This window comes from Miniopterus schreibersii, assembly GCF_964146895.1.
Source record: "Miniopterus schreibersii genome assembly, chromosome: 7".
Taxonomy (NCBI): Eukaryota; Metazoa; Chordata; class Mammalia; order Chiroptera; family Miniopteridae; genus Miniopterus; species Miniopterus schreibersii.
This window is the reverse complement of record NC_138108.1, coordinates 30,186,974-30,210,626: the sequence shown is the minus strand read 5'-3', so window position 1 is coordinate 30,210,626 and position 23,653 is coordinate 30,186,974. Positions and strand designations below refer to the sequence as shown.

Genomic DNA, 23,653 nt, shown 5'->3' with positions numbered 1-23,653 from the left:
CATGATCGTTTTTTGTATTACTTTGGCTAATGAGTCTTGGTCTTGGCTACACATTCTAATCACCTGAAGAACTGTAAATAATAATAATAATAATAATAATAATAATAATAAATTGAAGCAGAATCTTGGGTGGGGCTGAGGCTGGCTGATTTTTAAATATATCTCTGATGATTCTAATAAGTAGACAATGTTGAGAACACTGACTGAGAAGCACTCTTTCCCAGACTTGTCTGATCCAAAAATCACCAGGCTTCTCAGTCCACAATTAGCCCTGAGTGGTATCAAGGATTTTTAATCTTTTCCACTTTGGAAGATAAAAAGTGCCAGTTTGTTCTGACAGAGAAGCATTCGTTTCTAATTCTTTAAGGCTGTTTGATTCCAAATTTCACCTTCCATAGAGTTGCCATTGCTTCTAATTTACTGTCAACACAAAGGTAATTTATTGCAGGATTATTTTCCAGGCTATCCTGGAGCATTTCTTCTTGTCCTGAAATAATACTTATACAACTTTCATCTCTGTTACTGTACATCGATTCTCACCTATCTAAAGTAATTACAGCATGTGATTAAGTGTCAGGGTGAGCTGTTTGGACACTAAGAGCTGTGGGAGTGCAGTGCATGGAGAAATCAATGTGGATTTTAGCGACACATATTGAGGACCTGGGCTGGAACTTGATGGATGATGGGAGGGAAGAGGAACTGAGTCCTGGGCAGAGGGCACGCAAAGGTCTATTCTAGAGATGCAAAATGCCCATATCATAAATTTACCATTGCTTATTTTTCTTCTGATGCTTCTGCTTGGGATGTAGCTCTTCCTTATAAACTCCGAGTCCAACTCCTCCTATTCAAATTCCCAACCTCATCCTAGACCTGCTCAATCAAAATTGAAAGTAGGGGACTAGAAATCTACCTTTTTAACAAGTTCCCCAAACAAATTGTACAATGAAACATTAACTTAGGAGAATGAGTTTATCTACAAAATTCAAGAGGGAGATAGCCCGGCCGGGCGTGGCACAGCGGTTGGGCGTCGACCTAGGATCCAGGGCATTGTGGTTTGGTTCCCAGTCAGGGCACATGCCTGGGTTGTGGGCTCGATCCCCATGCAGGAGGCAGCTGATCAATGATGACTCATCATTGATGTTTCTATCTCTCTCTCTCCCTCTCCCTTCCTTTCTCTGAAATCAATAAAGATATATTTTTTAAAAAAGAGGAAGATAGATGGGACAGAACATCCCGGAAAGAGAACCAAGTGCAACAAACTAGCACCTCTGTTGACATAAATCAGACACAGCAGTTTTCATTTATCAGACTGGCAAAAATTAAAACACTTTGCACCACACAGGGTTGATGATGGAATGAACTTTTATACACTGCTGGTGGGAATGTGAATTGGTACATTACTTATCAAAAGCCTTAATATTTTTCATACCCTTTGACATAGTAATTACACTTTTAGAAATTTATCCTAAGGCTGTGGTCTCAACCTTGGCAGTTTATCAGAATTACCTGTAAGGCTTTTATGAACTACAGATTTCTGGGCCCCACTCCCTGGAGATTCTGATTCTGTAGATTTGGGGTGAGGTCTGGGAATCTGAGTTTTGAAAATTCTCATGTAATGTGGGCTTTTTTAAAAAAAATTTCAAGTAATTGCCCGGCCAGCGTGGCTGAGCGATTGAGCATTGACCAGGAGATCGAGGTTCGATTCCGAGTCAGGGCACATGCCCAGATTACGGGCTTGATCCCCAGCAGGGGGCATGCAGGAAGCAACCGATCAATGACTCTCTCTCATCATTGATGTTTCTCTCTCTCTCTCCCTCTCCCCTTCTCTCTCTGAAGTCAATAAAAACATATTAAAAATTTTTTTTCAAGTAATAAAAAAGTTAAAAATTGGTGAGAGCAGTATCCTCCACTTTCTCCCCTCACTACTTGTGGGTAATCATACTGGACATGTTGTTTTGTGTGTGAGTTTTTTTTCACTCAGTAACGTATATTATAGTCATTCTTCCACTTCCATATATTCAGATCTAATATTTTAGTAATTGTATAGCATGTAAGAAAATAATTCAATTTATTTAACCATTATAGACATTTAAAGACGGACAAAAACAGTAAACATTCTTGTGTAGATATCCTTCTCTTACCTGAGTGAAAATTTCTGTAGGATAAATATTCAGGTATTGAATTGCTGAGTCACATTAAACTTTGATACTGACAAATTGCTTTCCAGAATGGTTTTACCAAATGGGGCAGACATACCTAACTGCCTACCAAAATTCTTGCTGACAGGAAGTGGAAGTGGCAGTCCATCTAGAGATTACATTTCCTGGGTTCCTTGCATGGTGTGGGAGGCATGTAACTAGTTCTTGCTAACAGAATGCAAATATAGTCTTTCATTTCTACGCCAATGAATCTCAGATGTGGCTATAACTTCATGCTCTTTCTCTTTGTCTATCTGTCTCCAAAGACATCCAGGCCCTTTGGAAAAGCCGAGCCATATATAGAAGGAACTTGGATCCCTGAATCATAATGAAAAGGAAAGCCAGCTACTGATGTACAGAATAACCAACATTATGTGTGTGATAAATAAAATTCTATTGTCTAAGTTTATTTAATACAGTAACTAGTGTAATCCTCATTAATATTTCACTTTACGCTCATGTCACAGTGGGTATTTACATTAAAAACAACAACTCTGCAAGAGATTTTGATGCATGAAGTTAAGACTCACTGTCCTAACAGAATAATTATAAATATGAATAAAGTTTTAAAAATCAGTATGTTTACTTCACTTGTTTATATTGGTGAAACATTTTTAAAAGTTATAAATGTCCAATTAATAGGTGAATACAAAGTTAAAAAAGAATATTTAATATCATGGAATGCCATTCCATGGTTAGTAAATTATTTAAATGAGTGTATTAAGCTTAGGAAGGAAGTTATAAGACAATAACAATTTTTAAAATAAGTTAAAAAAATATATGAATAGGAATATTAGCAGGAAATATGCCATAATGTTAACAGCGGTTATCGGTTAAAGATGGAATTACAGATGATTTTTTTCCCTTTCTACTTATCTATGTTCTCTAAATGTTCTTACTGGATATGCATCACCTTTGTGATAAGAAATTTCTTTAAAAATCAGTAGGTACATGGCTCTTGATTTCTGTGGTTTGAGGCTTAATGACTTAGGAAAGTTGGTTACCTCTGAGCGAAGACCTGAAACCAAAGTGGATCACATGTGTATTAAAAGGCCTTATATAGAGCAGTTTACCAACATGTTTACTTAGTTAGCAAGGTTGGAGATTAGGATGTATATGTAGAGCTAAAATGGGTTATAGATATAGGAAATTAATAGCCCCCAAAATACAGTTTCTCTCTTGTAATGTGTGGAGAACTTTTTTTTAAAGTAAGAACCAGATGTTCTTCCATTCGCTGGTAAGTTCATTTGTTCACTGGTAAGTGAATAATGAGAATATGGGTTTAATTTACAGCAGAGTAACCTAAGAAGACATTTCCTGATGGCCATGTTGGTAAGACTTTGGAAAGGCTACAAAGTCTGTTCATGCAATACCCTTTCCTAGAGATTTTAAATAACAGGAAGCAGATTGAGGTGGTTCAGTTGTGGTTTCAAAAACCAAAGGATGAGACATCCTGGGGGGCCCTTCTTGGCTCTTTGACTTCTTGCTTGTAGGTGAGAATGTAGTAGAGGGCAAGGAGTGGTGTGAGATGCCAGTTGTGAAGTTAAGAATGATAATTATAGCACTTAGAAATGAGAAACAAGAGTTAGATTTCATTGTGCTTATAAAGATGTAATGGAGTAAAAATTGGAAACTAAGTGCCTATTTCTAGAGAACTGGTTAAATGATGATATGTACGTCAGTTGTGAAAGACATGCACAAGAAGACTGTAAAACACTTTTGAGGCAAATTAAAGACCTAAATAAGTGAATGCTTCTTGTGACTATCAGAAGCTGGGGGATGAGAGGGAAGTGGGGAGACGTTGGTCACAGGGTACAAAGTTGCAGTTATGTAGAATGAATAAGTCTATTGATATAATGTACAACATGATAACTATAGTTAATAATATTGTATTGAATACTAGAGATATGAGGAGAGTAGATTTTAAGTGCTCTTATCACACACAGAAAATGGTAACTATATGAGGTGATGACATGTTAATTAGCTAGATTACAGTAATCATTTCATTATGTACATGTATATCAAATCACTATGTTGTATACCTTAAATATATACAATTTTAAAAAATATATAAAATATATAAAAGAAAAAAGTAGATGGTGTTTTTATATTCTATCTGGTAATCTCTGCTTTAGAGAATAAAAGAGGTAAGTTATAAGGTTAGTATAATATTGGTATTAAAACCAGATAAGGACTGTAATAGAAAAAGAATATATTTGCCAATAGATGCAAACCCCTGTATAAAATAACAAATCTTTCAGCAGTACGTAAAAACCAAACAGTTTATCTCAGGAACATAACAATTGTTCAATATAAGAATATCTATGTCATACACATCTTAAGTATGAATTAAAGGAGATAAGTATATAATTATCTTAACAGATGCAAAAAAAAATTATTTGATAAAATGTGATATTCATCAAGATTTCTAAAAATCTGTATACCAGGGTTTTAAGAGAATTTCCTTAACATAATAAACCTATAGGAAGTATTATCTTAGTAAAACATTTCACCTGCTATGACTGCTTCACTTCAAATTATAATAAAATTCCTGATAAGAGAAGAAAAAGAAATAAGAAGCATAAAACTTGGAAAGGAAAAACCAAACTTCTCCTTATTTACAGATGATATGATTGTCTAGAGGAAATAAGAGAATCTTTGCAAAGTTAGAATCAATAAGAGTGTTCAGGAAGATTTGTATTCACACATCAGTATTTCTGTGGACTAGCAATATTCATACCAAAAATCTAATGGAAAAAAGATGTCACTTAAAATATAAATAAAGTATAACAAAAAATCTAGGGATAAACCTAAGAAAATATATGCTACAACTTTATGGGGAAAGCTTAAAAATAGCACCGATGGACATAGAAGAAGATCTAAATAAATGCAGTGACATACCATATGCACTGATGCAAAGATTCAATATCATAAAGATATCAAGTCTTCTCCAATTAATAAAATTTAATTCCAATAAAAATCCCAACAGAAATTTTTATAAACATGTAACACTGATCCTAAAACTTACATGGTAGAAAAAAAGACAAAAATAACCCAGATAATTTTGAAGAAGAAAAAAAGTGTAGATTGGCCCTATCAAATATCATGATTTATCACATAGCTATAGCAATTTAAGTGTGTAATATTGGTGCAGATGAACAGACAAATAGATCAATGAAACAGAAAAGCAAGACCTAAAACCAGATCTGTCCATACAGGAAAAACTGGCACATTAAAAATTAGTGGGGTTACTCTGGATTATTCAATATATGGTGCTGGAATAATTGGCTATTTGTGTAGAAATAAAACAAAATTATATTCCTAATCTACACAAAAATACCTTATTAAGCCATAAACATGACGAGTTGCTCTATTTGAATAGTAATCAGAGAACTTCAACAATGATATATCCATCTCACAACTATAACTTGGTAAAAATTAAGTCTAAAAGCAACAATTATTGATTAAGAGGTACTAAAACTAGAACTATTATGTACTGACCAAAAAAATAAATGGATTCAACTGCTTGGGAGAACCATGTAGTCATATCTACTAACATAAACAATGCTCATATGCCAGCAACTTCCCCTCTAGGCATAACCTAGAACAGTGTTTTAAAAACTGCAGGTTATGACCCATTAACAGATAATAAAATCAAGTTAGTGGACAATGAACAAAAAGGAAGGGGAAGGAAAGGGGGAGGAAAGAGGAGGGGAAAAATAACAATGTATCACAGGTTGAAAAGCATAGTTAAAGCTATTACTTTTTTTAAATGGATATTTCATGTTCATGGATTGGAAGACTCAACATTATCAAGATGTCAGTTTTTCCCAAAATGATCTATCTATTCAATGAAATTTCAATGAAAATCCCAGCAGGTTTATTTGTGGAAATTGACAAGCTAGAATTAATATTTGCATGAAAATTCAAAGGATCAAAAAAAATTAAAGCAATTCTGAAAAACAAAGTTTGTGGACATTTACTACCATGTACCAGGACTTATTGCACATGCACGGAAATGATCTGAAATGTGGTATTGGTACAAGGAGAGGCAAATAGGCTAACATACTAGAGACTCACATAAATATGAATCAAATATGTTATTGCATTGCAATGAAGAAGGGATACTCATTTAAATAAATGGTCCTAAGTCAGTTGGATACCCATATGGAAAAAGTCTACCTTGACCCCTACCTCACACCAGACACAAAAATCAATTCCATATGGATCATAGTCTTAAGTGTGAAAGGTTAAAACAATAAAGGCCTCAGAAGAAACCTAGAAGAATGTTTTTCATTATCTAGGACAAGCAAAGATTTCTTAAACAGAAAACAAAAATCAATAACAATTTTTAAAAGATTAAAAAATTGGACCTCGTTAAAATTAAGAACTTTTGTTTATCAAAAGACATTATTTAGAGGAGACTGAAAAGGCAAGCAACAGTGTGGGAGAAGTTCTATTAATGGGTATATCTGACAAAGGACACATTCAGAATACATAAAGAACTACAAACCAATAAAACAAAGACAGACAAAACAATTTTTAAATGGATAAAACAACAGTCTCTTTAAAAAGGGGATATCAAAATGGCCACCAAGCATAAGACTCTCAACATGTTAATCATTAGGAGAATGCAATTAAAATTACAATGAGATACCACTATACACACACTAAAATTTTTAAAAAGACTGACAATACATGTGTTGGTGAGGAAACGGAGCAGTTTCACTCACACACTCCATGACAGTACCTTAGCACAAAATATCTATAATATCTATTATCCAATTCTACCTCAGAAAACATACTCAAAGGAAATGAGTACTAAAAGATACAAGTAAGAATGTTCATAACAGCTATATTCCTAATGTGCAAAATCTGGAAATAGTTTCTTTCCATCCACAGAAGAACAAACCAATAAACTGTGGTATATTCATACTGAAATATTAAACTGTAATAAAAAAATCAAAGCTATAGCAACAACCAACAAAATTAATAAACCTTATAATGTAGAGTAAAAAAAGTCTAACCCTAAAAAATAATTCTATAAAAGTTCACTTGAATGAACTTCAAAACAGCCAAAACAAATATAATGTACTGAGATGCAATAGTTACCTTTGAGAGAGGTGTAGACTGGGAGCACTATGGGAGAGTTTTTTGGGTGCAACAAACATTTCACATCTTGAGATGGTGGTAGATATAAGGAAAACATAAAATAATCTATTGAGCTGTACAATTAAGATTGTGTACTATACATATATTATGTATCATAAAAAGGCCTTTAAAAAGGTGATGCGCTTTGCTCTAAGCGCACTGTAGTATAATATCTGACACAATATTAGACCACTGTCTACATCTCTTTCAGTTTGACTATATATGACGAGGGGTAACAGACACCCTCCTATGCAATTGCTAAGTGAATCTCTTAACAATCACTTAGTCATGGGACTATGTTTTATTGGTGAAGAACTTCAGAATCGTTTGTACTCCCGGAGTTCAAAGAGTCAGAGCTCTTGACTGAGCTCCTGAGGAGTTAGTATTGGTTCAGAAAGACCACTTCCCCCTTCCCAGGTGAAAGCTAGTTCTAGGACATTTGTCTCTGGCTCCCTTTCACTTCAGTCCTCTTTCCTCTCCCAAGTTAGCATATTTTCTTCAGAATTCTAGAAGGTCAGTGTCTCCTTCCTCCCTCTGAATGGTTTTCTCAGCTCTTCCTGAGTCTGGTCCCATAGAGCCTGACCTTCTCACATGTGCCATACATTCTAAAAACACTTCTTCCCAAAGTCAGTTCCCTTCATCCTTAGGAACTGTGGATTTCAGCAAGAAGATGTTATAATCTAAATTGTGCTTATGCACTCTAAACTGCACGTGCAATAATGACATGGCATTTGCTCAGTTTAATTAGGGATACTTATTGCAATAGGGCAGTATCCACATTTCAATGTCAGCTCAACTCCTCATTTATTAAACAAGGCACTGAGCCCTTAGTACATGCTAGAGAAGCAAAGATGAATGTGCCCAAGGAGCACACAGTCTTGTGGGAGAGACAGGCAAGTATATAGGCATATTAGTTCCAGTAACTTTCCATTAACTTCCTACTGCGCTGTGCTTAGAATTTATCAAACTCATCTTGTTATCCCACTTCCCTCTCCAGACCTAATCTTCATTATGCATTAATATCCATGTAATAATCCAAACTAAAACCATCAAGTCATCTCTCGTTTGTCGCCCTCTCACACAGTTCATATCTACTCATTCATTTACATGTTAATTCTTTTACAAAATTATCTCACAGCCCCAGCCCATTTGTTTCATCCCTATTGCCACTGCCTGGCTCAGTATCCTATTTCCTTTCCCTTAAACTGTTGCAACAATGTTCAAACAGGTCTCCACGCTTCCATTTTCACCTCCGCCACACTGTCCTCCACACTGTTGCCATGAAGTCTCTATCTCTATCTCTGTCTGTCTCCATCTCTGTCTCTGTCTCTGTCTCCATCTCTACCTCTTTCTCTGCGAAGACTTTATATTGTCCAAGGAAAGAAATAGAAGAATCTAAAAGAGCAGATATGGTGAATCGATGAGTGCTGAGCTACAGAGAACCAATGAGTTGCTCATTTCCCCCCCCCCAAAATAAATCCGGCCAAAGATGAGGTAAGTTATGAAAACCTGGTATGTCTGAAAAGCAACTAGCTTTTTTAAAAAGTGTGATATGGTACAGCTTATTTTCTTATTCCCACATTTTTCTACTGAAATGAAGATCGCGGATTAAATGATAGAAAGTAGGCAAGTTCTTGAGTCCATGTGGTCTTCTCATTGTTTAGGCACCAACATAGTTTTTGACTACCTGCACTTCATGTGTACTTAGAAGGCCACTCAGCAGCTGGGAGTGAGGTCGCCATGTCCTCAACCAAAGTAGCCACTCAGATGATTGGGGTAAGAGTGCTGAAGGTCAACCAGGCTCTACATGCGCTTCAGTGAGAATCAGAATTCAGGACAGGACGAGTCATTACAGACTTGAGTAATAAACTGCTAGAGGGAGAGCAATCCAGGCAGACTCGGATGCTATAAAGGCTTACAGGAATATGCACAAAATGGTCCATGAATACACTTTCAGGTGGGTGGATTTTGAGTTGGTCACACTGGACTTCCAGTTCCGTGTCATGTACACTGGATGAGGAACTGTGTGGGCCCCATCCGCCTTCTGTTGGCTATCCCAAATTGTGCAGCAAACAAAATCTTAAATGACACAATATGCAGGTCTCTGAGCCTGTGAAATATGAGTATTGTTATATTGGCATCAGAGGAAAACAGATTCCTTCTGTGTGTTGGGGACTTGGAGAAACAACTGTGGAATGAATGACAAACTGACTGCCACTCATGTGCAGAAAAATGAGCCCAGAGACTGAACCTTCCGTTCAGCTATTTCAAGAGATAACGCAAAGCAGCTATACTAGGTTGCAGATTGAGGTCACCTCTTCGCTTCTCTTCACGTGTGGTGTGGAGAGGGAAAGACAGAAGAGTGAACTGAGAAAGCAGCATGACTTAGAGGATAAGATCTGGCAGATTCAGAGTGGCTCTGTAGTTAAAGCTACTTCCCCCCGTCCCCCGGTATTGCAAAAATGTGTTTTAAATCCTCCAACTTGTCATATTAAATATCTCCCTTCACCTGATACTCAGAACCAACAATAGGATTTTTACAGACTAGGCAAGAAGGAACCCACCACTTGCTAAACTTTCGAGGAGCTTTCGGCTCCAACACGCATTCTTGTTGGGGCAAACCCAATTGACCTCTGAAAAGGAGGCCACCGTGGTGCAGAGGATCAGCATGCGAGGTGTGGGTTACACTTGCACTCGCCCCCTCACCCACCAAGTTCAAAACTCTCACTAACAGAGTCATTACCCTGGTCGGTGAAAAATGCTCTGTAGGTAGCGGGTAACTAACCACAGAGTTAACACCAAAGCCCTGAACACGGCCTTCAAATTGCTGGAGATTTTTTTCTATTATCAGACAAGTTGGCTGATGCCTGTTTCTCCTTATTTCCCCAACATTAATTTTTGAGGAACAGCCATAGAAGTTCTTATAAGTTAAAAACAAAAAACATAGGAGATGTAAATTCCTTAGACTATAAGCTTCATGACTTCTTCAATTGTATTCCTAGTGCTTAAAGTTTGATAACATAGTAAGGACTCATTAAATATTTGTTCACTAAGTAAGAAGATTTGCTATATGATATTTATAAAAGACTTAATACAAAGTGACACAGAAAGAACAAAAATGAAGAGAGGGATTCATTTGCCAGTTAGTAAATGGTAACAAACAGAAAACCACACAATAAAATTTCAAGATGAAAACATAGTAAGTGGGTTAAAGAAGGATGTTTTATATTGACTTTTTAAAAAAAATTGTTGACAGTATTACAGATGTCCCCCATTGGTGTATATATTCTTTCTGATTGGTGTTTCAGGATTCTTAGGATATATTCCCAGAAATAGGATATATTGATCTTTTAAAAGCTTAAGTCACTAATATTATCTTGTATTTACGCGTCTCACAACAAAGGGAAAACTACATAAAGCAAAAACTTATAGAAGTTTAGGAGAGGTGGTAAATCCACAGTAATAGAGAAAGACTTCAATATGTTGCTCTTAAAAATCAATGGAATTTTCTAACAGATCTCCCTGGTTCCTTTTTGACTAACAAAAGTTTGTTTGTCAGCCAGAGTGAGCTTTTGAAAACAGCTCAGTTCATGTCACACCCTTGCCCAGGTTTCTCAATGGCTTCCTGTCACTCTCAGAATAGGACTCAGATTCCCTGCCTAGGCTCACACCCTTCAAAAGACAGCCCAGCTCACAGCTTTGATCTTATCACCTTTTAATTTCATGTTTCAGATGTATCCTTTTAAAAACCACAGTTTGTCTTGTAACTGCTGGTTTGTCCATTTAATAGATATTTGATTTTTTTCTAACTTATTTTGTGTGTTCAATGTTTCATGCACCCTATTTTCACTTGATGTAGTGGTATTTCAAAATTTCACCATGCGTGTTTAACATGTGTTTAATTTCCTTTAGCAGTTTCTTCTACTAAAGGAACTACTTTAGGGTATCTTTGTGGTGAGCTTTCAAATTTGTATAACAATTTAGCTATGTATTTTAAGATGATGGATGTTGTATTCCAGCTCTGTGAAGAAATTAGTTTTCTCTAGCTTTTACTGTTTTAAATTTGGCTTTCAGTTTATGTTTCATTTTTGTATATGGAATATATTTGTTCTCTCTTGCTACTTTTAGGATATTTTCTTTCTCTTTGTAGTTTTTTTAAATTTAATTTATCATGTTTGGGACCTGTATTTCTAGAATCTAAGAATGTGTGACAGCCTCCATGTCAGCTCCTACTTACAGTTACGTTTTATAGCTAAAAATTTTTTTACTGTAAAAAATTTCCCTATATTTATGATAAGCTTATCAGTGCATTTAAAAGTATATTATATTTTCTCTAGAATTTCTCTCTATTTTTAGTGGAATTGTTCCTATTTTTATTTATTTTTTGATCCTCACCAGAGGATATTTTTCTGTTCATTTTCAGAGAGAGAAGAGGGAAAGGGAGAGAGAGAGAGGAGAGAGAGAAATGTTGATGTGAGAGAGACCCATTGGTTGCCTCCCGCACACCCACCGACAGGGGCCAGGGATCGAACCTGCAACCCAGACAAGTGCCCTTGATCAGGAATTGAACCCGAGACCTTTCAGTGCACGGGTGGATGCTCTAATCACTGAGGCATGCAGGTCAGGGCTGGAATTGTTTTTAAGTTTACCTAGCTAGAAATAGAAGTCAATCTCGAATTATGGACTATTCAGATATGAACAATGAGAGCGCTACGTATTAAAGTATATAAAAGTACCTCTCAAAAATGTATAGAGTTAATTCATTTGTTAGAAAAAAGGCTGAGAATAAATGAAGTACGTACCTGAATAAGGAAATTAGAAAAAAACATACAAAGAATTAAACTGAAGAAAGAAGATGGATACACCCCTTATTGGTGCATGATATGATCATAACACACGTAGGGCAAAGATATGGAGCCAGAACTCTTACTCTACTGGGAGAGTGTAAATGGGTATAACCATTTTGGAAAACAGTTTTGGCATTATCTAGTAAATTAAAGACGCACAGACTCCATGATTCCGCAATTCCTGCTCTAGGTATATATCCCAGATAATTTCATGTACATGTACACCAGGAAGAACACTCAGGACTGTTCAGACCAACATTGTTTGAAACTGGAAATAATCTGAGTGCCCATCATCAGTAACATGGATAAACTGGGATATATTCACACAGTGGAATACCATGCAGCAATGAAAATGAATGAACTACTGCTACATGCATCAACATGGATGAAAGTTAGGAACTATGTTGAATGAAGAAAGCAAGTGGTGAAGAAACAATATAGTGTGATCCCATTTATTGTGAGGTTTGGTAACTTGCGAACCTATGAACTATATTTTCTAGGGATGCCAATATATGTGGTAGATCTCTAACAAAAAGAGGGAGACTGATAAAAGCAAAATTTAGATTAGTGGTTACTCTGAGTGGAGATAGTTCAGTAGTTTTGTTTAATTTGTCTTTTAGAAGAAGCCATTTTAAAGACTTATTGGAAGTAGGTGTGATATAAAATAGTAGATTTAAGTATTGAAATTAGAGACTTCAGTTGCTCTAAAAAACTAAAATAAATCTACCTTACATCTGCTTAGTTCTCCAGGTACCATGTTGTTTGCTCTTTTTTTGCTATAATACTTAAAATAGATAGTATTTAAAATTCCAGAGGCTAAAAATGCTTAGACCAGATAGGCAGTGTCAATAATCTTTTGATAGGCTTTTTTCCCCCCCTGGGGGTGGGTGGGTACTGTGTTTTATCAAAAACACTTGACTTATAAAAAACACTTGGGAATATGCCAGATTAAAAAGAAACATAAAATGTAGGTTTGTTTAGGTATAAGACCATAGTTGATGATATTCTTTATTACCACTTTCTACTGTGTTCTGAATTAATATAAAAAGTAAGTATAGTTTCTAAAATGAAATATGCAGAAGCACAGGAAAGAAATAGCAAGTGTTTCTATCAATTCAAAATATCTTAACTAACCAAACTATTTTTGGAGTTCCCAGTTTGTAGTAGAACCATAGTAGATACCAGAGGGAGGAGGGGAGTCACAAAAGCAGGTCAGGCTTTTACCCTCAAAAAGCTTGTGACCTGCTTAGACTCATCAGCAAGAGTCTGTTACCTTGCAACCAGTGCTCGGTGGAGGCTGAGAACAAGGGCTAATGTGAGCTGAAGGTTTCCCTGCTGCACGGGGCCTTCCACGGTTCCTCTCGGGATGAATGGGGACTGGACTGCAGGAATCCAGAGGAATGGCAGAGCATTCCTGGTCATGGGACAAGGGCTCGGAGCCATTCAAGAGTGAGCTTGGGGTGTTTGGGAACAAAGAGTAGATCTATTTTTCTGGGACAGGGATGTTGAGGAGCTTGGGGCAGTTTGCTGGGGAAGGTCTACAGAAGAAAGATGCCAGAGGGCCAGAGACAAAAACAGAAGAGTCTGTGCTTGAGTTGAAATGGGCCTGGGAGGAGCTGAAATGGGACTGGGAGTTACTTCAGGTTCTCAAGCTCCCTCGTAATCTGACACCCAACCAGAAAAAGTGGGCTGTACAATTACCCCTGATTTATACTGAGAAGGTCTTGCTACTTTTCTTAACAGCAAGAACCATTTATTGAAAGCCATTGGGGTTTTTTTTGCCAGAATAAAAGCCTCAGTCTTCCTTACAATTTCAAAAGGTAAGTAACAACCATTCTCATTTACATAAAAAGATATGGGAATTCAGAAAGATTAAGTGATTCACCCAAGACCACATTTTGAGAGTCAGAATTTTTAAAGATTATGCACCATCTTTGCCCCCCTAGCAAAGTGGAGGACCTTCACTTCTAGGCCAGAAGTCAGCAAACTTTCCTATAAAGGGCAAGATAGATTTGCCACACACATACACAAACACAATCACATACACACATTTTTATTTTAGGCTTTGGGGATCATACAGTCTCTGTCACTCCCCAACTAAGCAGTTGTAGTGCAAAAGCAGCCATAGCCATTAAGTTATTGAAGGAGAATGGCCGTGTTCCCCTAAACTACAGAAATTTTAATTTCATGTAATTTCATGTCATAAATGTGTTTTACTTTATTTGCTTATTTTTATTTTTTCAATCACTTAAAAATGTAAAAATCATTCTCAATCATGGGCCATACAAAAACAGGCAGTGGCTACATTTGTCTTGTAGGAAGACATATGCCAACCTGGTTTAGGTGTATTGATTAGAGCACTAATAGGATGACGCCAAAGTTAAATGTCTTATCTCCATAAGAGACAGTTTGCTTTATGCTGTGAAAGATCCTATTTTGTTGGCAACAAGCTTTTTTCCCAGCACAAGTCAAAGTATCTTGTAAATTTGTAGGAGGTTACAAGGACAAAGTTGGCTCAGTGCAACCCAAACAATAATAAGAATAAACAGTGTATGTGTCCCTCTCACAAATGTTAGTAACTTCAAGCACATTTTTTATATAGTCTCGGTAAAATTTTCTAAAAATATATTCAGCGTAAGTTTGGGATTCTAAGAATGCCTCACTGAGAAAGGGCACATGTGTTTTTCCTGTGATCTAATATGTTGTATGGGCACTCAGCAGTCCATGCTCAGAGCTTGTTATGTTAGCACCTCCGGGTTTAGCTCAGTTTAGCCTGCCCTTAATTTAAAAATAAAAATAAAAATCTTTATTGATTTCAGAGAGAGGAAGGGAAAGGGGGAGAGAGAGATAGAAACATCAATGATGAGATACTGATCAACTGCCTCCTGCACGCCCCCTGTTGGGGATCGAGCCTGCAACCCGGGCATGTGCCCTGACCAGGAATTGAACCTCAATCTCCTGGATCATAAGTTCATGTTCAGCTGCTGAACCATGCCGGCTGGGTGCCTTTAATTATTTAGATCCTGGATTCTATTCATTCATTCATTCATTCATTCATTCATTCATCCTTTAATCAATGAATATTACACATCTACCATACATCACGCTTGTGGCGGGTGCCGGAAATTCAAAGTTGAATGCTAAAATCCCTGCCTCAAAGAACTCATAGTTTGAGGGAGACGACAAACACATAAATAACACCAATGCACAATACACTAAATGCCACAGTACAGATGTGGTCAGGTGTGTCAGAAGCACAGAGATGGGCTTTGCCTGGCTGAACCTTGGGAATAGGGGGCTAGAGTACAAGAAAGAATATTTTTGAAGGAGGTGAGATCTGAACCAAATCTGGAAAGCACAACCAACCATGAAGCCTCCATCTATGAATGAGAACAATACTAACTGTAAATTGTTACATAAGGGACAGGCAAGGGGGGTCTGGGGGATAGCCATATCTTTCAAATCCCTGTTCCAGCATTGCCAAATTTGATCATAACTAACAAATAGTCACATGTAAATCACACGGGTCCTCCTCACTGATAGTGCATTTTAGATTCAAAATTTCATACAAACAAGCAAAAAATTGTGCACAAAATTTAAAATGGTAAGAGAATTAAGACTTTTTCTTATTAAATCCGGTTTGAGAATAATATAGAGGTACATGTTTGATTTTTGGAAAATGAATTTAAGACTTAAAAATCTAAATGTCTGAAAAAAGTAGAATGCATTCTCACCTGAAGGACTTTCCTAATTCTTTTTAGATTGTGAATCAAGAGCAGGTTTTTCTCTTTGGAAACTCGACCTAACTGGTCATCCAGTTGTATTAACAAGTTTTGAAGAAGAATTGTTGCCATGGTTTCATTGTTAGAAGCTGCCTCCCTAAAAAAAAAAAAAAAAAAAAAAAAAGAATGTTATTACACAGCAGGATACAACTACTTTTTTACCATACTAATTTTAAAGTGATAAATCTATTCCACAGTGATAAGCATTTAAAGATTTTTTAAAATTAAATTGTACATATGAAAAGATACTCAACATCACTAATCATTAGGGAAATGCAAATCAAAGCACAAAAAGATACTACTTTACATGTATTAGGCTGCAATTCTGGGAAACACAAAATAAGTATTGGCGAAGATGTGGAGAAACTGGGTCCCTTGTGTACTGCTAGTGGGAATGTAAAATGGCACAGTCACTATGAAAAACAAGATGAAGATTCCTCAAAATATAAACATAGAATTACATACAGCAATTCCTCTTCTGGGGAGATAACCAGAGGAATTGAAAGCAATGTCTTGAACAAATATTTGTACACCAGTGTTCATATCTTTATTCACAATAGCCCAAAGGTGGAGACAACTCAAATGTCCATTGACAGATGGATAAACAAAATGTTCGTTCTATCATCTATCTATCTATCTATCTATCTATCTATCTATCTATCTATCTATCATCTATCATCTATCTATCTATTAGCTAATCTATATAGATAGATAGATATAGATATATATGTAGATATATGAATATTATTCAGCTTTAAAAAAAGAAGGAAATTCTGATACATGCTACATGAATGAATCGTGAAAAAATATGCTAAGGGAAATCAGTCAGTCACCAAAGGACAAATATTGTGTGCTTATACTTACATGAGGTACCTAGAATAGTCAAATTCATAGAGACAGAAAATAGAATGGTGGCTGCCAGGGGCTGGGGTGGGGAGAATGAGGAGCTACTGCTTACTGAGTACAAAGTTTCAGGTTGGGCAGATGAGAAAGTTCTGGAGATGGATGGTGGTGACAGTTGCACCCAATATGAATATACTTAATGCCCTTAACCTGTATGCCTAGAAATGGTTAAAATGGTTAATTTTATGTTATATATGTTTTAGCACAATAAAAAGTTAGACAACTGTTTAAAGCAAAAAAAAAGAAAATTAAGTTGTGCAATGTGAATATAGGCTTCAAAGACTGTTTGTAAAATATACTAAGAAAAGAATACTTATTTACATTGAGTTTGTGATAGAGAATTGATATTAACAACCAATTTACTTTTTAGCTTTTTAATATTTAGAAAATTGTTGGGGTTTCAGCTTACTGAAAAACAAGGCACTAGCACCATTAAGGTTTCATCTATAATAGATGAAACCAGAAAGAACCACAATTCTTATTCTTTGAAAACGTTTTCCAAAACTCTGAAAAAGTTTTTTATCTGAAAAGAATGCACCTATTGAGTGAAAAGTGAACCATAGAATAAATCCATATGAATAGGGTATAAAGCATTTGTGCATCAACCTCTAGGAGAAACACAATAATGTTTGATCCTACCAGTCCTGATTTTCAATCCACTGGGCCAGCAGATGTCGAATTTCCATAGGAAAGTTGTCATCATAAAATTGATCTACTTGTTCCAAAAATTTGATTTCTAACTGTTGGACTTGATTCCACTGAGACATGCTATAAAATAAGGGGTAAAATTAGAGTTTAAAAATAATGTTAATAACTGTGGTGCATCTTATTATTTTCTTAGATTTCAAGTAAAGACAATGTTGTCCATTAGTTAAGTAACCGATGAATAATTATTTTTCTTTTATAGTCAAGCCATTAAAAGAGAAAATGCTTTCACGCAGCCAGGCTCAGAGGTTGAGCATCAACCTAGGATCCAGGAGATGGAGGTTTAATTCCCGGTCAGGGCACATGCCCGGGGTTGTGGGCTCGATCCCCAGTAGGGGGCGTGCAGGAGGCAGCTGATCAATGACTCTAGCATCATTGATGTTTCTCTCTCTCTCTCCCTTCCTCTCTCTGAAATCAATATATATATATATGGCATCTTTAAAAAAAAGAGAAAATGCTTTCAATGCAAAGATAAAGCAATTCTAAACTATTCTGCACGCCATCCCTAATGAAAAAAACAGGATTCTCCCTCTGGCCCTAAACCACTTCCTTCCTTGCCTCTCGGATCCCTCGGTTCAGCGCTCTCCAGGATGCTTTCACACCCTGACACCCCCCTCCCCACCCCACCGCTGTTTGTCTACACCAGTTTTCATTCTCAACAAGCTCCTTCCCCATCCCTTGCTCCCTCTACAGTATTAGACTTTGAGCAACGTAAAGGCAAGTAGCAAAATTAGCCATACCTCCTAAGACCCTCATTAGTCTTGATATGTGAGGAGCGTCCAATAAAAGCTTCTTCTATATGAAATTGTGCTACCCTTTTGTCTTCATTTCAGATTTTTCTGACTTCTAGAGTCATCCTCATGTTTCTAGACTTATAGTTTAATTCCATCTAAGATTTATGAAGAGTTTTGTCTATGCATTTTCATGGGCTCTAATTCTTTCAGGTAAAAATATCTCCGAACCGATACATATTGTTATTTCTCTCTGTGATGATCCGCTATGGCTGGGGGAAGCTTTGAAAGTCTACTTTTAATTAGTCTCTGATATGCTTCTGAAAGTGGTTAAAGCCTCAATTTACTTGAGGAAGAAACCACACTTGAAAACGTATTTGACAACCTGTCATAAAAAAAAGTTGTGTGTTTTCCCCCATATAACCCCACTCTGGCCACTTTAGAAGCTTTAGACGTATTTCCTAACTCAGGAAAATTAATATGACGTCTCCTTAAAGTTACAGTATTTTACTGTCTCAGAAGTAAAATTTTTATTGTTTTGTCAGTAGTTCTAGATCAAAGAAAAAAAGTTTTATGCAATTAATCACCATAGTATTTCAATCTCTCTCTTGTGTAAGTTGAAGTTTACTTTTGTTTACAGAATATTTATGATAATAAATTTCATCTGTTTCATATACATATTTTGCAGGTTTCAAATGAAACCATTTGGGCTCACCTTTCCCCTGATTTAAATGTATAGAAGAAAATTATTGCCAATGCTTTGTTAAAAGAAAGCAACTGGGAAAAAACAATGTTTCTCTTGCATATCGCTTTATATTTATGAAGACTTTTAAACATGATAATTCTAGGCATATTGTCCATGCTCAGTAAGTGCTTGTTGAATGAACGAGTGGCCCTCCTGATGTTGTGAATAGGGCAGGTATTACCCCAACTTTAAAAATGGGAAAAAATCTGAGGATTAGAAAGGACTCCTGCCAAGGTGCACAGTTTTACAAACTGACCCGAAGTCTCCTGACACCAGACACATCTCTCTTTCCAGATACTGGGCATATATATATATATATATATATATATATATTCCACACAAAATTGGCCCTTTGCTCCTACCTACGATTGACATCGTCCTGCTCTATCCCATCAGTTAGGCCAGTTAACCACAAGAGAGAGCATGAGCTGGAAAGAGCATTACAATTGTAATTGCTACTGTTGTTAAACCTGCTATGATTTGGATGAAAATATGTTTTCTAACTAAGCCTTAGCTGAACTGAATCCATCCTAAAGTTAGCCGGATCCCCCTCAGGGCCCTAGCCCACCTTCCAGAGCGAGCTCCGCGCGTTTTCCCGGGACACTGGCCTGTGGCAGCCCCGGGGCCTGCGGATCGCGCAGCACCTCCCTCTGCTCTCACGCCCCGCAGGGCTGATTCCCCCGTCCCAAGGGAACTGTGGGACCCTTCTTCTGAAAACCGACTGTCTGTCTGTTCTGTTTGAACGCCTGGCCCTAGAGATCTACATAAACGGGCACTTCGCCCCGCTGGGGTGCGGGGAGGGGGCTCTCGGTGCCTGGTCGGCCCGCGACCCGGAGCTTGCAACGCAGACGATCTGCCCTAAAATAGCACCTGCTCTCATCAAAGCCACAGCCACAGGGGGCCTTAGCCTGAGCCCGGGACGCGGTGCAGGGAGCCGGGGGAGAGGGGTCCCCGCGGGCGCTGGGGGGCCCGCCGCGCGCAGCCCCGCCGTCCACCCCGGGCTCCGGACCGACCGACGGACCCGCGCCAGGCGCGTCCACCCCGGGCTCCGGACCGACCGACGGACCTGCGCCAGGCGCGTCCACCCCGGGCTCCGGGAGGCAGAGCGCGCCCCGACGGACCGACGGACGGACCCGCGCCAGGCGCGTCCACCCCGGGCTCCGGACCGACCGACGGACCTGCGCCAGGCGCGTCCACCCCGGGCTCCGGGAGGCAGAGCGCGCCCCGACGGACCGACGGACGGACCCGCGCCAGGCGCGTCTCTGAATCATGGAGCCGGAGGCTGCCGGTTAAAAACCACCCTCCTCGGGCCAGTCAAAGCGAAGTAACCGTCACGCGCGCAGCCTGGCGACGCCCCGCAGGCCCGCGGGCCCGGCCTGGCCCCGACGGAGCGGCGCGGGGCGCCCGGCCCACTCACCTGGCTCCCGGCCCGGCCCGGGCGGACGCGCGTCAAGCCGGAGTCACCCTCCACTGCGGCGGGACGCGGGCGCCACCGCCGCGGCCGGGGATTTGCATTTCTCCTCCCACTTGAGGCTTTCCTGTGCGTCAGTGTGCGCGTTTCTGGGACTTTGCTTGGGTCGGTTCCCACCCACTCTCTACTCTAGAAACGCTAAGCGGCAGGAACGGCCGCCCGGGCCCCTGGGCAGGGCGCCCTCTCGCAGGTGCCGGGCGGTCGGGAGGAGGCGGGTGGACGGGGCCGCCGCCTCCTGTTCCGCAGGGTTTCCCCGGGGAGCTGGAACCCCCGCAGACTCACCCGCCTGGAGCCAAACCCCTGTCTTCCCGCTTCCAGACTCAGCGCCCCCGGCGAGGCTGCCCCTCGGGGGCAGGGACGGGCGGCCAGGGCCAGAGCACCGACTCGGCTCCGCTGTGCCCCGCTCGCAGCCTCGCCCCGAGCAGCGCGCCCCTCCTGCGGCCCGCACCTTCCTCCCGCCGAGCCCGCACCCGGCGGCTGGCGCAGCTCTTCTCCCCCGGGACAGGCACCTGCTCCGGCCCTGCTCCCGCCTCTCTGGAGAGACTGCGGCCCAGAGAGGAGGCCAGAGTGACTCAGGGCGCGAGCAGCCGAGCCCGGCTAAGAGCCCGATGGTTCAGCTCCTCTCTTAGTGGGCTTGTCATGTCAGATCTCCTCGGAGCTAGACTGACCCCCTGGCGCACGGCAAGAGCTCCGTAAATGGTGAGAATAAAGACAAGAATAGAGGAGGATAGGCTGAAAGAGGTGCGCGGAAGGCTCACCGGCTCGTGCCCATGTCTAGGGCAGCGCCGCACCGCGAGGTCGAGGCCTGCTCTGGGACTCGCCCTGGGCTGCCGTCGCGCATCTGCAGCCTCAGGATGCGCCTCCTCTCTCAGGGGGCAGCATTATCCTGAGCTTAAATATGCCACCCATCTCTCTCCCGGGAGAAAAACGAGTCCGTCAACCCCAAAGTCACACTCTGGACATCAATCTAAATCCGCTGGCCAGGGCCCCCCCGTGCGGCTCAGCGGTTGAACATTGACCTGTGATCTAGGAGATCTCCGTTAGATTCCAGGTCGAGGATCCCCCGCGGGGAGCCTGCAGGGACAGCCTATCAGTGACTCTCATCACTGATGTTTCTCTCTCTCTCTGTTCATCTCTCTGAAATCAAATGAAGATATATTTTAAAAATAAGCAAGTAAGTAAATAAATAAATTCACTGGTCAGGTAGGCTTGATCCTGGCCACTTGCCCACTGGGTGTTTTCCAGGAGCTGAGGCTGCCGTGTCCCCACATGAAGAAAGTGCCTAATTCAGACCATTCCATAACCTACAGGGAAAAATCCTGTTTCCTTCTGGGGAAGCAGTCACTGTCTATAGAAAAATGACCAAATTCTTGGCAAAGTTTTGTACAGTTTGGTCCCAAGCTATCCAAGTTCTGTCCCCTACAGGAGCCTGTGACCTGATGCAGACCAGCCTCCTCTGCCCTTAGATTAACCTCTGTTCAAAGAGAAATAAAATACGTGCCACATGTGTTTAAATTTTCTAGTCACCACATTGAAAAAGGAAAGGCAAAATTAATTTCAGTACTATAAACAACCCAATACATACAGAATATTCACATTTCAGCGTATAATCAATGTAAGAAGTTATTGAGATACTTTCGTTCCGTATTTCATACTGAATCTCTGAAGTCCGGTGCGGATTTGCACTTTCAGGCTCTCTCAGTATGGACCATCGCCCCACCTGCCCACTGGCGGCTGCCCTATTGAACAGCACGGATCCAGGCCACTCATTTAGCACTTTTCACTTCCTGCCTTGTTGTTAGTCATACTGGTTTTGCGTGTCTTTATCATCATTGTATTCCACTGTTGAGTGTCTGCTGTACAAAGCAGAACGTTTGTTCCCGGCTTCCTTTTAAGAGCCTCTCCTTGGGACTCCCCCAGCAGTTCTTGAACTGTTTGGTCTCATAACACCTTTATACTCTTAAAAACTGCTGACAGCCCTGAAGATTTTTTTGTTACTATTCTGTATTAAATTTTTATTTACTGTATTCAAAATTAGATCTTAGAAAAAAATTAAAATATTTATTCATTTAAAATGGCCGTTATAAATCCATTATGTATTAAAATAAACATTTTTTATGAAAAACAAGTATATTTTCCATCACAGAATATTAGTGATTTACATTTTTGAAAATCTCTTTAAAGTCTGGCTTGAGAGCAGACAGCTGGATTCTTATATCTGCTTCTCCCTTTGATCTGTTTCAAAATATTGTTTTGGCTGACATATTTGAAGAAAATCTGGACTCACACAGATATGTATTTGGAAAAGGGAAGAGCTTAATAGCCTTTCCAGATACTGTGGATAGCCTTCTTAGATGCCGCACCAAAATTCAACAAGCGGTAGTTCCTTGAGGGTTATTTGCATTGTGGAATGTGAAACCATAGCAGCAAACTTTCTCTCTACAGTACTGCAGCCAAATCCATGGAAGCATCTTGCATTTTGAATGGAACTTTCACCCACATATGATGTCACACATCGGTCATTTGGAAAATACTGGTCCATTGAATTATGCAGATCTTGCAAATGCCGACACACTTCATCACACACTCTCAGACAATCATGTTAGTTAATATCACCAGTGATCTCATTAGAAAAGTTTTTTAAGTATTGGGAAGCTGCTAAGCTCATAGTGAAGAAACAAGTTTTCCAAATTCTGATTTTTGCTTGCAAGCTCCAGTTTTATCATTGGAAACTGATATTGCCAATTGTTTTCCTTGAAGTGACAGGCTCATTTTGTTCATTTTCAGAAAGATGTCTTCCCAATACACAAGTCTGAATTACCATAGTTCGTCAGTCATTCTTTCAAGTAAAAATCATGTTTTGAGAAGAGAAGTGGCCAGGCTGGTGGACAACTCAATCATACAAGTGCTTTTCCTTGAGGCCATCACCATACATTAGCAAGTCCACTTCACACAGAACATTAGGAGAGATGTATTCAAGGTCTGAGATTTAATAAGATGAATTTGCTTGCATCTTCGAACATATTCTTAAGTCAAACTGGTATTGAAATTTTCTTACATTTTGCAGTGGTGAAGACTATAAGGATTACTAGGATAATTTGGCATCAGCCCCCTGGTTCA

General features: G+C 39.4%; 1 protein-coding gene across 1 annotated transcript in view; it reads right to left on the bottom strand.

Annotated features, from left to right (window-relative positions):
• Positions 1 to 20,492, bottom strand: part of STAT4 (signal transducer and activator of transcription 4) — an 81,664-nt gene extending 61,172 nt beyond the window's left edge. The window contains exons 1-3 of the mRNA XM_081142283.1: positions 20,480 to 20,492; positions 17,521 to 17,649; positions 15,931 to 16,075 (exon numbers count right to left, since the gene is read on the bottom strand). Coding sequence (XP_080998409.1) covers positions 15,931 to 16,075; positions 17,521 to 17,648 — 273 coding nt within the window. The 5' untranslated portion in view covers position 17,649; positions 20,480 to 20,492. The remainder of the gene's footprint in view (positions 1 to 15,930; positions 16,076 to 17,520; positions 17,650 to 20,479) is intronic.
• Positions 20,493 to 23,653: the final 3,161 nt, after the last annotated feature.